Genomic DNA, 16,083 nt, shown 5'->3' with positions numbered 1-16,083 from the left:
GGTCTTCTGCTGCTGTAGCCCATCTGCTTCAAGGTTGGACGTGTTGTTGGTTCAGAGATGGTCTTCTGCAGACCTTGGTTGTAACCAGTGGTTATTTGAGTTACTGTTGCCTTTCTATCATCTTGAACCAGTCTGGCCATTCTCCTCTGACCTCTGGCATCAACAAGGCATTTTCACACAGAGAACTGCAGCTCACTGGATATTTTCTCTTTTTCAGACCATCCTCTGTAAACCCTAGAGATGGTTGTGTGTGAAAATCCCAGTAGATCAGCAGTTTTCAGAACCAACCAACAGCCATGCAACATTCAAAGTCACTTAAATCTCCTTTCTTCCTCATTCTGATGCTCAGTTTGAACTTCAGCAGGTCGTCTTCACCATGTCTAATGTCTAAATTCATTGAGTTGCTGCCATGTGATTGGCTGATTAGCCATTTGTGTAAAGGAACAGTTGAACAGGTGTACCTAATAAAGTGGCTGGTGAGTGTTTGAGTTTTTCTATGATCAGGTCTGGTAAAATGTCAAAACATGGACTTTATACAGAGTGTTGATGTCAGTGAGGCGTCTGTGTGTGTGCAATACCTCTGATAAGAGTTTTTTAATGTTACTTAATATACCTTTCCATTAACTCAATAAAATATGACTTAGTATAGAGTGATTTAAATTTAAAGCATAAAGCACAAGCAATTACTTAAAGGCCACCATTAAAAGTTACCTTTATTTCCCGTTAATGTAGCCACTCATCATATAAAGATCATCTCTTAAAACGTCTACAGAGAAATATGATGTGTAGTTTCTGAGCCCTGACAGCTTCACCACCACACACACTCCTCTGTGTTAATATATAGAGACGTGTTATATTCTATATTCCCAGGTGAAATGAAATTCAGTAAAGATTTTTTTTTTTTTTTGTATTTGTCTGTCATCTTAACTTCACCTGATCCCTCTCCAGTACCCTCTCCACCTTCTTTCTCATCAAGCCACTGATGGAGTGCTACAGGGAGAGAGACTTCTTAAGGTCTTGTCAAAAGCTTGTTGAGAGGTGGTAATAGGCCTGCTAGACTGGTGATGATGAGAAAGAGAGATCTGCTCACAAGATCTAATTTCACAGCTGGTGACTAGAATGCTGTAGGCAAACACTTGTTTGGTGTGCATAAGGTATTAAAGTGCACTAGCACCACCCATAGACAAGCCGTGTGCATGTAGGCCATTAAAATAATGTGGATAAACAGCTACAGGACAAATATGTGTGCAGAACGTTGTATGACTAAACTGTATGTTGGGTTCAAACACTGTTACACATTGTGAATGTTCAGCCTTGATATTGGAAGCAGGAGTTTGACATAATCTTCATCAGATGGAGGGAAACGTGTTTAAAAGCTCTTATTACTGAGTTAAAATACATATAAATGACAAGGATGATGATGCATCATGGGTACAGGGATTTTTTTTATTTTAATGACTGTACTGTAGCCTCTCCTTTTGAAGTTTCAACAAGTGTGACAGGAGATGATGTAGTTTGAGTTTTAATTAGAAATCCTCTGTCAGCATCATCTTCATTGTCTGCACAGCTCAGGTCTGAGTTGCAGTGCTCACTTTTATCCAGCAGATGGCGCCACAACTCAGAGCAAAACTTGTAACAGCTGATGTTCTTAAATTGTGCTTTTAATATTAACGTTAAATTGGCAGTCAGTCAGACTCACACTTACCTGTAATTAAGATTTATTGTCAATTTTTTTGTTTGTTTGGACTGTACTTAATATACTGGGAGGAGTGCAAAGCACTTTACACTGCTTCACATTCCCCGAGGCACACACTGACACACCCAGTATGCATCGGTGTGTTTAACGTCTTAAATTTGTCACATTCATGCAGAAGCAGAAATGTGAGTTGTTGACACATTTGAGGAGCATTGTCACCTCACAGCAAGAGGGATCCTGGTTCAAACCTGGGGTGGAGGAGTCCCTCCTTGCATGCTCTTCCTATATCAGTGTGGGTTTTCTCCAGGTACTCCAGCTTCCTCCCACAGTCCAAAGACATGCAGGTTAATTGGTGACTCTAAATTGTCCGTAGGTGTGAATGGTTGTCTGTCTCCTTCGGTCAGCCCTGTGATAGAGTGGTGACCTGTCCAGGCTGTATCCTGCCTCTCATCCAAGAGACAGGGTACAATAAAATTGCAATTATCCGTCTGGTCTGTAAAAGTCCAAAGTCAATAAGCAGTGACTGCTGCAAAGTTACAACAAAGTCCTCAGGGTGTGTTCCCAAAATACAGTTTGGCACATAAAAGAACTTCCTCTCCAATTATGAGGCTTCTACATTCAATCACACTCTTCCAGATTTGCTGTGGCTTTGCACACTCCCATAAACAATGAATTAATGTACCCTCTTCTTCTCTGCTCTTCACACAGATATCTGGGTAATTAGGGAACAGCTGACTTAACCTGCTAGGTGTGACGTGCCAACAGACTGGGTTTGGGGCTTAAAAGAAGTCTGCTTCATGAACGTCCTCCTTTACATCAGCTCTCCATGCCTCTAGCTTTCTGATGGATGAATCTCAACAGTAACTCATAAAACACAGAAAAATGACCTCTGCCGTTTATGTGGGATAAAGCCAATTCTTCTACAGTTAGAGAATGTAAGATTTTCTGTGGGCCTACAGCGATGATGAATAAAAAAAAACTGTCTTTCATTTTCTTGTGATTTATGTTTTTGTCAAAGCCACAGAGAGCCACTGGAGAGAGGCTAAAGAGCCACATATGGCTCTGAAGCCACAGCTCGTCTACCCCTGGTCTGTGCTGTCTGTGAAATATGTACAAATGATACACGCAGTAATGTGCATTCTGTCATTCAGCCTGTCTGTTATATCTTTTTTTTTTTACTGCTTACAATCATCACTCAGGTGCAATATTAGTTTTGTTAAACTGTGCAATATGCTTCCATTGGTCAATGATTTTTTTATGCTTCCTTATTATACTGTTCCTCATTTTGTACAGTTTACTTATCATGTTGATTTGTGTGTTACATACTTGTATATTGCTTTGTATGGGACGAATAAAGGATCAGGGCTGAGTTGTGGCTGGTTTTGAACCTCATGTAACCACTGACTTCATACTGTGGAGAGTTTCACTTACATTAGTAAATGTGAGTTGTAATTGTAATTAATTGTTCTAACTGCTGTTGTCCTGTTTTATATTTGTGTATATTTTATATTGCCATTTACTTGTGTGTCATTCTTTTACTTTGTACAGCACTCTGGTCAGCTGAGGTTGGTTTTAAATGTGCCATATAAATAAACCTGATTTGATTTAGTCAACTATAACTGTAATTAAAGGATGTTGTTTTGCAGCTGTAGACTGTAAAAAAAAAAATCTTCATTCACTGGGCCGACGGCAAATTTTTGAAGATTTACTTGTAATGTTACTAAATACATGACTTGCAAATATAATACATGCTTTTATTTTTACCTTCAACAGTAAAGGCTGATAAAGCTCTAGTCACCAAAATGTCGCAATAAATGTATTATTTTTGCATGTTAGACAGTGTGCAGGAGTTTGCAAGTCTGCTCATCCCTCTTCTTCACACACCTATTTTGAAACAGATGTGCAAAGTATTTTGTTCTGAATACTGTTTTTTTAATGAATGAATGAAAAACAAAAAAAAAATTAGAGAAACATGAAAAAGATAATAATTTATTTGACCCCATATGAAACAGATAGAAACTGACACATGCTGACACAGAAAACCACCAAAACTAGAGCCCTTATTCTTCCATGTTAGTGTCTGAGGGTAGAAAACAAGCTGCTATGTGGATGTATGATTACATCTCCAGTGTCCACAGTATATACATCAAGTCCAGTCTTGATTTTAAAGCTGTGGTTGGAAAATGTGGGTACTGCAGAGCACAGGTTAGTCGTCTGGAGGACTCTTCTCCACAGTGACGGACGGGTAGGAACACTCAGGATCCAGCAGCTTTACACAGGAGACCAACGTCCATCATGACCTTATAACCCCACACCTTGAGGATAAAGAGGAACACAATGATTTGATGCTGTTTGCTGTATAAATGATGATGGGGTATGATTATTAACAGTTTAAATGTTCAGAGCTGAAGCACAATAGTCACAGAGGTGGGTCAGACTTCCTTTATGACTCAGACAGCAGCTGACAGGTTGTCTTATATAACTGGGCCTCCATGTGTGAGTAAGAAACAGCAATTATACTAAGTCTAAATCTGTATTCATGTAACTATTGTCAGGCTTATATCTATTTTTCTAACTAATTTAAATGCAGACTAGTCAAGTAAATTAACCACAGGCCCAAGTTACATTCACTGCCCAATATAACAGGACACAATCCACACTACCATTCATGCCAGGTCCAGCTTCTTCTGAGTCTCTGACAGTTTGTCTTGGAGCCGTTTCTTCCTCCAGTCCAGGAACTTCCTCCTCATCCTGTTGGCCTGCCAGCCCGCCACGAAGCCGGCAGCGAAGGACAACACGACGGCCACCTGCAGCGTCCTCTCCGACACTTCAGCCATGTTCACCTCTGGCTGATGACAGATGCACACATTCGAGTCAGCCGCATGAATATCGTGGGGGCTGTGATACAGGAAGTTATTTCCTCCTAGTCACGCGATAGGACGGGCGGTATTCTCGCGCCCTTCAAAATAAAAGCACGGAGGGTTTAACCATATTTTAATGATTTTAACGCAATTTTTTTTTTATGACAATCTTTACTGTCACATTTGGTTTGTGATTTATTTTTAGACATAATGTACCATGGCATTTTTGATGATATTATTATAAGATACGAGACAACATTTTTTATAATAATTTTGGTACATACTTGGTCTCATTTTTGTGATATTTCTATCAATATGCTATACTTTAACATTTTTATGATATTTTTTGACACATAGTGTACTATGACATTTTTTAGAATATTTTAAAAAACAGTATTATTGACATTTGCATGATATTTTATCAACATGCTACACTACGACAGTTTTTCTGATATTTTCATCGACATATTATACTGTGATTTTTTTTGACAATATTTCTGTCGACAAACTATACTATCACTTGTTTTGTGATATTTTGATCATGCTGTATTATGACATTTTTGTGACATTTTTATTGACATACTATACTATGACATTTTTATGATATTTTTATCAACATACTGTACTATGACATTTTTATGATATTTTCATCAACATACTGTACTATGACGTTTTTAGGACATTTTCATCGACATACTATACTATGACATTTTTATGATATTTTCATCGACATACTATACTATGACATTTATGTGATGTTTTTATCGACATACAATACATATGAAATTTTTATGATATTTTTATCCACATACTATACTATGACATTTTTATGATATTTTTATCCACATACTATACGATGACATTTTTATATTTTTATCGACATACTATACTATGACATTTATGTGACATTTTTATCAACATACTGTAATATGACATTTTTATGATATTTTCATCAACGTACTATGACGTTTTTATGATATTTTTATATGACATTTTTATGATATTTTCATCAACGTACTATGACGTTTTTATGATATTTTTATCCACATACTATACGATGACATTTTTATGATATTTTTATCGACATACTATACTATGACATTTATGTGACATTTTTATCAACATACTGTAATATGACATTTTTATGATATTTTCATCAACGTACTATGACGTTTTTATGATATTTTTATCGACATACTGTACTATGACGTTTTTATGACATTTTCATTGACATACTATACTATGACATTTTTATGACATTTTCATCGACATACTATACTATGACGTATTTATGATATTTTCATCGACATACTATACTATGACATTTTTCTGATATTTTTATCCACATACTATACGATGACATTTTTATGATATTTTCATCAACGTACTATTACGTTTTTATATTTTTATCGACATACTGTACTATGACGTTTTTAGGACATTTTCATCGACATACTATACTATGACATTTTTATGACATTTTGATCGACATACTATACAATGACGTATTTATGATATTTTCATCGACATACTATACGATGACATTTTTATGATATTTTTATCGACATACTATACTATGACATTTATGTGACATTTTTATCAACATACTGTACTATGACATTTTTATGATATTTTCATCAACATACTATGACGTTTTTATGATATTTTTATCGACATACAATACATATGACATTTTTATGATATTTTTATCCACATACTATACGATGACATTTTTATGATATTTTTATCCACATACTATACTATGACATTTATGTGATGTTTTTATCGACATACAATACATATGACATTTTTATGATATTTTTATCCACATACTATACTATGACATTTTTATGATATTTTTATCCACATATTATACTATGACATTTATGTGACATTTTTATCAACATACTGAAATATGACATTTTTATGATATTTTTATCCACATACTATACTATGACATTTTTATGATATTTTTATCCACATACTATACGATGACATTTTTATGATATTTTTATCGACATATCATACTATGACATTTATGTGACATTTTTATCAACATACTGTAATATGACGTTTTTATGATATTTTTATCGACATACTGTACTATGACGTTTTTATGACATTTTCATTGACATACTATACTATGACATTTTTATGACATTTTCATCGACATACTATACTATGACATTTTTATGATATTTTCATCAACATACTATACTATGACGTTTTTCTGACATTTTTATCGACATTATCTACTATGACATTTTTGTCATGTTTTTATCAACATACTATACTATGACATTTTTGGTGACATTTTTATCGACATACTATACTATGACATTTATGTGACATTTTTATCAACATACTATACTATGACATTTTTATGACATTTTCATCGACATACTATACTATGACATTTTTGGTGACATTTTTATCGACATACTATACTATGACATTTATGTGACATTTTTATCAACATACTGTACTATGAAATTTTTGTGATGTTTTTATCGACATACTATACTATGACAGTTTTATGACATTTTTATCGACATCCTATACTATGACATTTTTATGATATTTTCATCAACATACTATACTATGACATTTTGGTGATATTTTTATCGATATTTTATACTATGGCATTTTTATAAAAAATTTTATCGACATTCTCTACTATGATATTTTCATCGACATACTATACTATGACATTTTTATGACATTTTCATCGACATGCTGTACTATGACATTTTTATGATGTTTCTATCGACATACTGTAGTATGAGATTTTCATCGACATACTATACTATGACGTTTTTGTGATAGTTTCATCGACATACTATACTATGACATTTTTATGACATTTTCATCGACATACTATACTATGACATTTTTATAACATTTTTATCGACATACTATACTATAACGTTTTTGTGACGTTTTTATCGACATTTTATACTATGGCATTTTTATGAAAATTTTATTGACATACTACACTGACATTTTTATGACATTTTCATCGACATACTATACTATGACATTTTTATGATAGTTTCATCGACATACTATACTATGACGTTTTTATGATATTTTCATCGACATACTATACTATGACATTTTTGTGACGTTTTTATCGACATACTATACTATGCCGTTTTTGTGACATTTTTATCAACATACTATACTATGACATTTTTATGCCATTTTTATCGTCATACTATACTATGACATTTTTATGACATTTTTATTGACATACTTCATGATTTTTTTTTACCAACATACTATATTCTGACATTTTTATGATAATTTTACCGACATACTATACTATGGCATTTTTATGACATTTTTATTGACATACTATACTATAACAATTTTATGACATTTTTATTGACATACCATAGTATGACATTTTTGTGATATTTTGATCAATATACTATACTATGACAATTTCGTGATATTTTTATTGACATATTTTACTATGATGTTTTTGTGATATTTTTAGCGACATACTATACTATGACATTTTTGTGATATTTTCGACATACTATCCTATGCCATTTTCATCGACATACTATACAATATTTTAATATTTTTTTCGACATACTGTTCTATGACGTTTTGTGCTATTTTTATCGACATACTATACTATGATGTTTTTGTCATATTTTTATCGACTTACTATACTACGACATTTTATTTTCATTGCATACCTTTCTCTGATATTTTTTATATTATTATTATTATTATTATTATTATTAGTTTCATGATCATTAGACACTTTATTATATTTGTATGGCATAGTGTAATAGAACATTTGTATATTTTTATATTTATATTTTTTTTTTACCTATTATACTATGACAAATTCTAACATCTTTCTTTAACCCTCTCTACTATGACAATTTTTTTTAAATCTCTTCTATGTTTTTCAATTAAAAACCTATACTATGACAATTTGGTTACATTTTTTAAACATAGTACAGTGTAAATTTTTCAAGACATTCTATTTGTCGTAATTTATATTATATACATGTATATTACACCACTACCATTACTACTACTTTTAATAATATTAATACATTACACTTTATTGAACAAGAAAGTTTATTTTGCATGAAAAAAGTATGCTTTAAAAAACACTATTAAAAAGAAAAGGACAAGAGTCAAAATCGATTTAATATGGGTCACAGGCCTGATAAAAAATCGTGGAAAACATTTGGAGATTTTTAGTCTGAGAGAAACAGCTCCTGTGCAACACAATTGCCTCATTTCTTGTGAATCACTAAAATCAATTTATCAGATTGGTCAATTGAAAAGGTAAACAAAACGCAGTCCATTCATGAAACACAGAATTCATACATAGAAATACATGCTGCACTCACATAAATCTGTGGCACAAAGTTCAGCAAAACACATGGAACACAAAAGATTAAAGAGTAACAAGTACTGTACAGTCAGTTTAAAAAAGCATCGAGTTTAACCACAAGTTTGTCATATACTGCATGTGACTGCTCATTAATGTGTATACAAGTTGTTTTTTTTGTTTTACAATTTCAAATGAAAAACAAAAACTATTTGGTGTCAGCAAAAAAAGTTATTATTAATGCTAAAGACATTTCACTAAATAGTTTGTCACTTTTTACAGTTTGGAGATACTGCTTTGAAATGACTCAGAGGCATTTATGTTCAACACGACTGAAGAGGTATTGCATGAGGAGAATGTAACCTCTATCTGGAAGTCACACAGAGATAGTGGATCGTGGAGTGCAGGATGAAAGTGAATAAATTGTTAAGTGTTGTGATTGTAGTGGCAGTAACGGTTTCAGTGAGCACCAAGTTGCACCATTTGAGTTTGCTAAAAGTTGCTTTCTCTCACAGCACTTCAGAAGAACGTGTAAAATTCATGAGAACAACGGCATCTGTCTTCATCTCCTTTCCTTCCTGTCACTATGAGTGTGATTATGCGCATCTCTGACGCCTTATCGCTTCACTCTTGTGCTGTGGTTTGTGGTAAAAATCTTCATGTTAGAAAACCATTTTGTTTCACTTCTCCTCAGCGTGAGATACATCACTTATTTATAATGCAGATTAACATGTTTTAGTATCTTGAAAACATCAAAAGTCTTGACTGCGTGCTGAAGAGTTTGAGAGATCAGTTACAGTTTGTGTGTCGGAGTGATACCTGGGTCAAAAACATCATCATCGGTTTACAACAGCTAACTAACAAAAGTATTGTTTTTAAACTGCAGCAGCATTGTGCCTCAACCCAAAGACTTCTTTAAGTTTAAATATGATATTGAGGTAAAGTACCATACAAGTTTGTTAAGCTCCCTGTCACTAACGGTGAATGATTTCCATGATCTGCACAAATTCATGCTGTTGAGAGTCAGTTGCAGTAAAGCTTTGTGCAGCCTGCAGAGTGGACAGGTCACATTTCAATATACAGCAGTGGCCGTCTTCATGGCGCCGAACTATTCACAATCTAAAGCCATTCAGAAACCTGGTGAACAACGATGGAAATGAAATCATTGCTTCAGCTGTAAATAGTCTTAATATGTACAGTCAACAGTTTGTCGAGAAAGTCTGGATCTGAAGGCGTCCGTGATTGGCTGCTGATGGTTGTTTGAGATACAGTTTTGGAGAGAGGTGATCAGGGGTTCGGCTCCTCCGCAGGAAATCACAACCGATTCTGTTTGAGCCTGTCGATGTGGTAACAGAGTTTAAGAGCAGGTCCCAGCTTCAGTCCCAGATACTTCATCATCATCTCGCTTTTCAGCAGGAGCAGAGCATCTCCGTCTATCTCCTGAAACCAATAAAAAAACGTGACATCTGCTGATTTAAATAAAGCAGTTGTTGAAGTTCCCTGCCTAAGAACCCAGAGCATGCTGGGATATAAAGCTGTGTTCCAGTACATTTGGTATGACAGTATGACTCTGAACTCACATGCTTCCTGAATGCATCAACGTGGGGTCCCAGGGCTTGGGGGTCAGCATCTTTGATGAACCAGATGACCTCCTCCACTCCCCACCTGGACGGGTCCTTACCAGCAGGACGCTTGCACTCTCCAGAGTCTGGCATCGAACTGTAAGCTACTATAGGGAACACAGAGGAACAGGTGGAGGAAAGATGCTTAACATAATGGGAATCCAATTACGCAAACAAACAAAACAACAAGACATTTGAAGTCTTATAATGCCACAAGATTTTACTTCCACAGCTTCAATTTTGAACTTAAAGGAATAGTTTAGGGTTATATCACAAAAACGTCATAGTATAGTAGGTCAGTTGAAATATCATCAAAATGTCAAAGTATAGTATGTCAATTGAAATATCATAAAAATGTCTTAGTATACTATGTCGATAAAAATATCACAAAAATGTCATAGTATAGTATGTTGATAAAAATATCACAAAAATGTCATAGTATAGTATGTCGAAAAAAAATCACAAAAACGTCATAGTATAGTATGTCAATCAAAATGTCATAAAAATGTCATAGTTTAGTATGTCGATAAAAACATCACAAAAATGTCATAGTATAGTATGTCGATAAAAATGTCATAAAAATGTCATAGTTTAGTATGTCGATAAAAATATCACAAAAATGTCATAGTATAGTATGTTGATAAAAAATCACAAAAATGTCATAGTATAGTATGTCGACAAAAATGTCACCAAAATGTCATAGTATAGTATGTCGATCAAAATGTCACAAAAATGTCATAGTATAGTATGTCGACAAAAATGTCACCAAAATGTCATAGTATAGTATGTTGATCAAAATGTCATAAAAATGTCATAGTTTAGTATGTCGGAAAAAAAAAAAATCACAAAAACGTCATAGTATAGTATGCCGACAAAAATGTCACCAAAATGTCATATGTCGATCAAAATGTCATAAAAATGTCATAGTTTAGTATGTCAATAAAATATCTCAAAAAATGTCATAGTATAGTATGTCGATAAAAATATCACACAAATGTCATAGTATAGTATGTCGATCAAAATGTTATAAAAATGTCATAGTTTAGTATGTAAATAAAAACATCACCAAAATGTCATAGTATAGTATGTCAATAAAATATCTCAAAAAATATCATAGTATAGTATGTCAATAAAATATCTCAAAAAATGTCATAGTATAGTATGTCAATAAAATATCTCAAAAAATGTCATAGTATAGTATGTCAATTGAAATATCAAAATGTCATAATATTGTATGAATAAAAGAAACTAATAAAGCAGTACTGTAAAAAACAGCCTCACCATTCCTGTTTGCTTCCTGGAAGCTTCCCGGGCTGGACGCTTGTCTGCACAGGCCCATTGGGGTAGAGCAGCTGCTGCCACGGTAACTGTAGGACTGCTTTGGTGGGTACTGTGATGTCATGACGTTGAAGGCGGAGTCGCTGGGATCTACAGCGTAGCGCTTGGAGTCCACTGGTGGGTCACATAAGAAGTCATCAGGCATCGATGTCTCAGCTGGAGAGGGATAACAGGAAGCGGTGTCATTAAAGGGACAGTTCACCCCAAATCAAAAATACATATTTTCCCTTTTACCTGTAGTGCTATTTATCAGTCTAGATTGTTTTGGTGAGTTTGCAGAGCGTTCTCTCCAATATAATGGAACTAGATGGCACTCAGGTTGTGGTGCTCAAAGTGCCAAAAAAAATACATTTATAAAACTGAACATCAATGTCTCTTTCTAGAAATCATGACCTGGTTACTCAAGATAATCCACAGACTGTTACTGTTATGGATGGATTTTTGAACAGCTCTACAGTGTCAGTGGCCACCCTAGCCTTCACCTGCAAAATGTCACTCATAAACATTGATGTCGTCCTCTTTGGCTGGGCTGTGACATTAGCTAGCTCAGTGGTGCTAGTTGAGTTAGCAGTAGATGCACACTTCCTTCTGCTCAGAGCTAGAGTTGGCAGGTGTAGGTTGGTAGAAAGAAAATAGTTCCCACATGAAACTGCTCACAACAAGGTCTGTGGATTATCTTGAGTAACCAGGTCATAATTTCTGGAAAGAGACATTGCTGTTGAGTGTTATTTTTAAGTATTGTTTTGGTGCTTTTTTTCAATTTTTGGGGTGAACTGTCCCTTTAAGATACAAGACTAAGACTCTACAGTCATGCTAGCAGCTTTCTGAGGCTGTACTCAGACACAGCAGTGCTATGCTACTGTCAACATGCTAACATGGTCACAATGACATTGCTTACATGCTGATGTTGAGCAGCTATAATGTTTTCCATGTTCATCATCATGTTAGAACATATTAGCATGCTAACATTTGCTAAAGGCAGCCAACGCTAATGGAAATTTGGTATTTGGTCATAAAATGAAGTAGCCTACAGGACATTAGATTGCAAAGCTAAAATTAACGTATCACTGACGTGTCCTTTTAAAGCCAAGCTTATCTGGGAAATTTTCAGTGTGGCGTCGGTCTGCCAGTGAGCACAGGTTTTCACTTAGACCAGCATAACATCTCCAGACTTACACGTATGTACTACATTCAACAGCAGTTACATTTGTCACGTCCTCAAACACTGAGTAAAATGAACACACAGGTGAGCCGTGTTGAAGCCCCCTCAGCCACGGATTTAAAACAGCTGAAAGATACCCGGTAATTCCTCTGAATCCGCTCCCTTTGTGCCAACCGGTTTCCAGCTCGTCAATAATGTAGATGCCTGCTGGTTATGCCGGGGCTTAGCGCTTATGGATTCGCCTGATGACAGCTTCATATGACGGAAACACTCCACTGAGATGATTCTGAATTGCCTCCACTTTGTGCTCACACAAAAGGTCAAATGTATTTTTGATTGTATTCTGGGAAATCAATTACGTGATAAGATCTGCGCATGTGAGTTTGGAGGCTTGTGTATTGACACACAGTGCAGAGCTGCCCTCATATCCCTCAGGAAAAGCTTCATATTTTAATACGTATGTAGTTTAATGTCAATGTTCTTAAATCTTTACAACCTAACATCTTAAATATTCCTCAATAAACCATAAAAATAGGAAAAAAGATGACAAAACAATACATATTTTCATGTAAAGAAAATGATACACTATAAAAAAAGATCAGTATTTGTGCACAGCTACGACAGTATCCCAAAAAACATCCCTAAAATACAGCGACTATTTTTGAACTGCGTCTCTTCTTCACCAGAGAAATGATTTACATATCTGTTTGGGTGGCACCACAGGGGGCACGCTAGTTTGTAGTGTGTGTGTACTGTACACACACACTGTATATACTTGTGTGTGTGCTTTGCTTCTGTATGCCTACAGTCTGACATCAAACACTTTCCACGATTTGCAAGAACAAAGAGCAAAGCGCCAGTCCTTGACACACGAGACTCCCATTCCCACCTCAAATACACTAAAGGCAGTCTTTAAATATTTGCTTATTCAGAGCAGGACAGACCGAGAGGGAAAAAGGAGGGGAAAAATGAAAGCGTGACAGAAAAGGATGGCTTTGTGAAACCTATTTTCTTTTGTGAAAGAATTAAAAACGTCTGATTTCCTCCAGAGGCAGAGCAGGAGACAAGACTGAAAGGGAATAAGAAATAACATATGTTCGGGTGATGTTTGAAGGCGTGTTTTCCTCTTTTTAAAGCATGTAAACATGCACGGTAAACCCGTAGACACTGGTAGAGTGTAATGTTCATTTAAAAAGCGTGTGGCATCTCGACACAGAGAACAAGTCATCTGTGTGTTTTAGAGAACAAAGAAGAAAGACACCACACTGACGTGTGTATTTAAGTCACAGTCAGAGCAGGCGCACGAAAAAGACAAGATACAGAAATAAAAGAGAGGAAGGGAGGGTGCGTTTCGTACCACAGAGTCACACCGTCAAGTCAAGCTGTGAGTTTATAATAAGTGTAAAAATATTAGAAACCTCTTCCTTATAGAGAACGGCTCCAGGTGTCGAGGCATAAAAAAATATTAGACTTGTGACCTGATGTCCTGATGAGGATTTCACTCTGTACAGAATCTGCATCATTTACGAGTGTGTTTAATGGAAAGAAACGGTTGTAAAGTCTGGAGGGCAGCTGTGGCATTTTTAACCAGGACCCTATTTTCCCATGTTTTTGTGTTTCATTGACTAATGGAGACAACAATTTTTGGAATTAATAAGCTGTGTATATACCATCGATGTAGCATACATGCATACATACATACACACGTGATTTTAAGCTAATGCATTGGTGGAAGAAATACACGTCTTTCAGTAAAAGTAATAACTTGGCTGTGTGTGTGGCTGTGGTGTTACCTGTTAGGACCTGTGGTGTGGCAGAGTGTGGGACAATCGCAGCATCCTGTGGGATGGAGCCCAGCTCAGGTTCTGGTGTGCTGCTGGGAGGAGAGTTAGCGAGTGGGGACATCACCATCCTGGGCTTCAGCTACACACACACACACACACACACACACACACACACACACACACACAAAAATCAATGAGGGATCCATATTTCATACATATTAAACATCAGAAAACAAAATTGTTGGGTCGATCAAAATTCTTATTTCCTCACCACTAGTGGGGCAAAAAAATGTAAAGGTTGGCCAATGGGTGGCGCCACAGTGTGAAGTGGTATTTGGTAGTCAGTTTTATAAGTCTTAGAGGGGTGTACATTGTGACCCACTGGTGGCACTAGATGAGGTCAGGGGAGGGAGAAGGCACTGGCACTAAAACCTCTTCCATTACTGACAACACTACCACTAAAAATATCAGCACCATACAAATAATAACAGCAATGCCGTAACCATTACAATGATAAGATAAGATATTCTTTATTGTCCCCACAGGGGCATTTGGCTCAGGTAATAGTGCTACACCAAGCTGCAATCAACATAACAGCACACACAATGGAAATAAACACACAGGATATATAAAGTGTTGCACGTGCCTTGAGAAAAACATAACTACACAGGCATTGTAGAAATGAAAAGGAAGTCATAAAAACCATAAAACCATAACACATGATCCATAAAACAAAGTGCAACAGTGTCTACTATCATGCCAAATGCATGAGTAAGGATTAACCTGCTTATGTGTTGAGTAGTGTTATAGAGCTTAGTAAAAAAGAGCTGGTGTGCCTGTCTGAACAGGGCTGGAATCACCATTTTAACAGTGGGGGTGACTATTTTCAATCTACACCTTCTGTGACCCAATCGTCCAGGAGGGTCTGGTGGGAATAGACCCTTCACTAAGTCCCACCCCTGGATGCAGACCGGCCAATCGTAATGTAGCATCGTGCCGGCTCAGACCAGCGTCCAACAACAACACAGCTGTGCTCCATTGACTCTAATGCAGTCGTTTCAGGTTTTCTTCATTTTCAGGCTGGTTTTGTGGAAAAACATATACGTTTCTTCCCTGTTCCAAAACCAAAATCAGACCCTGAAAAGTGTAGGGTTAGCTAGCTAGCTACTGAAGATATAGCCTACTGAATGTATACACATGCTGCTTTTGCTTTTTAATGATTATAACAGTGAAACAAAGACCGACCCTGCTGTACAG

General features: G+C 35.8%; 2 protein-coding genes and 1 long non-coding RNA gene across 5 annotated transcripts in view; 1 reads left to right on the top strand and 2 right to left on the bottom strand.

Annotated features, from left to right (window-relative positions):
* The window catches only part of LOC126398567 (uncharacterized), a 7,309-nt gene extending 3,777 nt beyond the window's left edge, over positions 1 to 3,532 (top strand). The window contains exon 3 of the long non-coding RNA XR_007570785.1: positions 2,405 to 3,532. This is a non-coding gene — a long non-coding RNA (uncharacterized LOC126398567). The remainder of the gene's footprint in view (positions 1 to 2,404) is intronic.
* Positions 3,533 to 3,669: 137 nt separating this feature from the next.
* On the bottom strand, positions 3,670 to 4,617 carry LOC126398566 (mitoregulin-like). The gene is made up of 2 exons (XM_050058012.1): positions 4,360 to 4,617; positions 3,670 to 4,011 (listed from the first exon to the last, which is right to left on the bottom strand). The coding sequence occupies exon 1, from the start codon at positions 4,531 to 4,533 to the stop codon at positions 4,363 to 4,365; it is 171 nt and encodes a 56-aa protein (XP_049913969.1). The 5' UTR covers positions 4,534 to 4,617; the 3' UTR covers positions 3,670 to 4,011; positions 4,360 to 4,362.
* A 4,026-nt stretch (positions 4,618 to 8,643) lies between these two features.
* scml4 (Scm polycomb group protein like 4) overlaps positions 8,644 to 16,083 on the bottom strand; it is a 22,551-nt gene continuing 15,111 nt past the window's right edge. Inside the window, exons 4-7 of one of the 3 annotated variants that reach the window (XM_050058008.1) lie at positions 14,836 to 14,965; positions 11,824 to 12,036; positions 10,501 to 10,646; positions 8,644 to 10,360 (exon numbers count right to left, since the gene is read on the bottom strand). In XM_050058008.1, the coding sequence (XP_049913965.1) occupies positions 10,235 to 10,360; positions 10,501 to 10,646; positions 11,824 to 12,036; positions 14,836 to 14,965 (615 nt within the window). In that variant the 3' untranslated portion in view covers positions 8,644 to 10,234. Of the gene's footprint in view, positions 10,387 to 10,500; positions 10,650 to 11,823; positions 12,037 to 14,835; positions 14,966 to 16,083 lie in introns of all 3 variants that reach the window. The other 2 variants (XM_050058009.1, XM_050058007.1) reach the window with 2 other exon arrangements.

This window comes from Epinephelus moara, chromosome 12 (assembly GCF_006386435.1).
Source record: "Epinephelus moara isolate mb chromosome 12, YSFRI_EMoa_1.0, whole genome shotgun sequence".
In the NCBI taxonomy this organism is placed as follows: domain Eukaryota; kingdom Metazoa; phylum Chordata; class Actinopteri; order Perciformes; family Serranidae; genus Epinephelus; species Epinephelus moara.
This window is presented reverse-complemented; position numbering and strand designations above follow the sequence as displayed.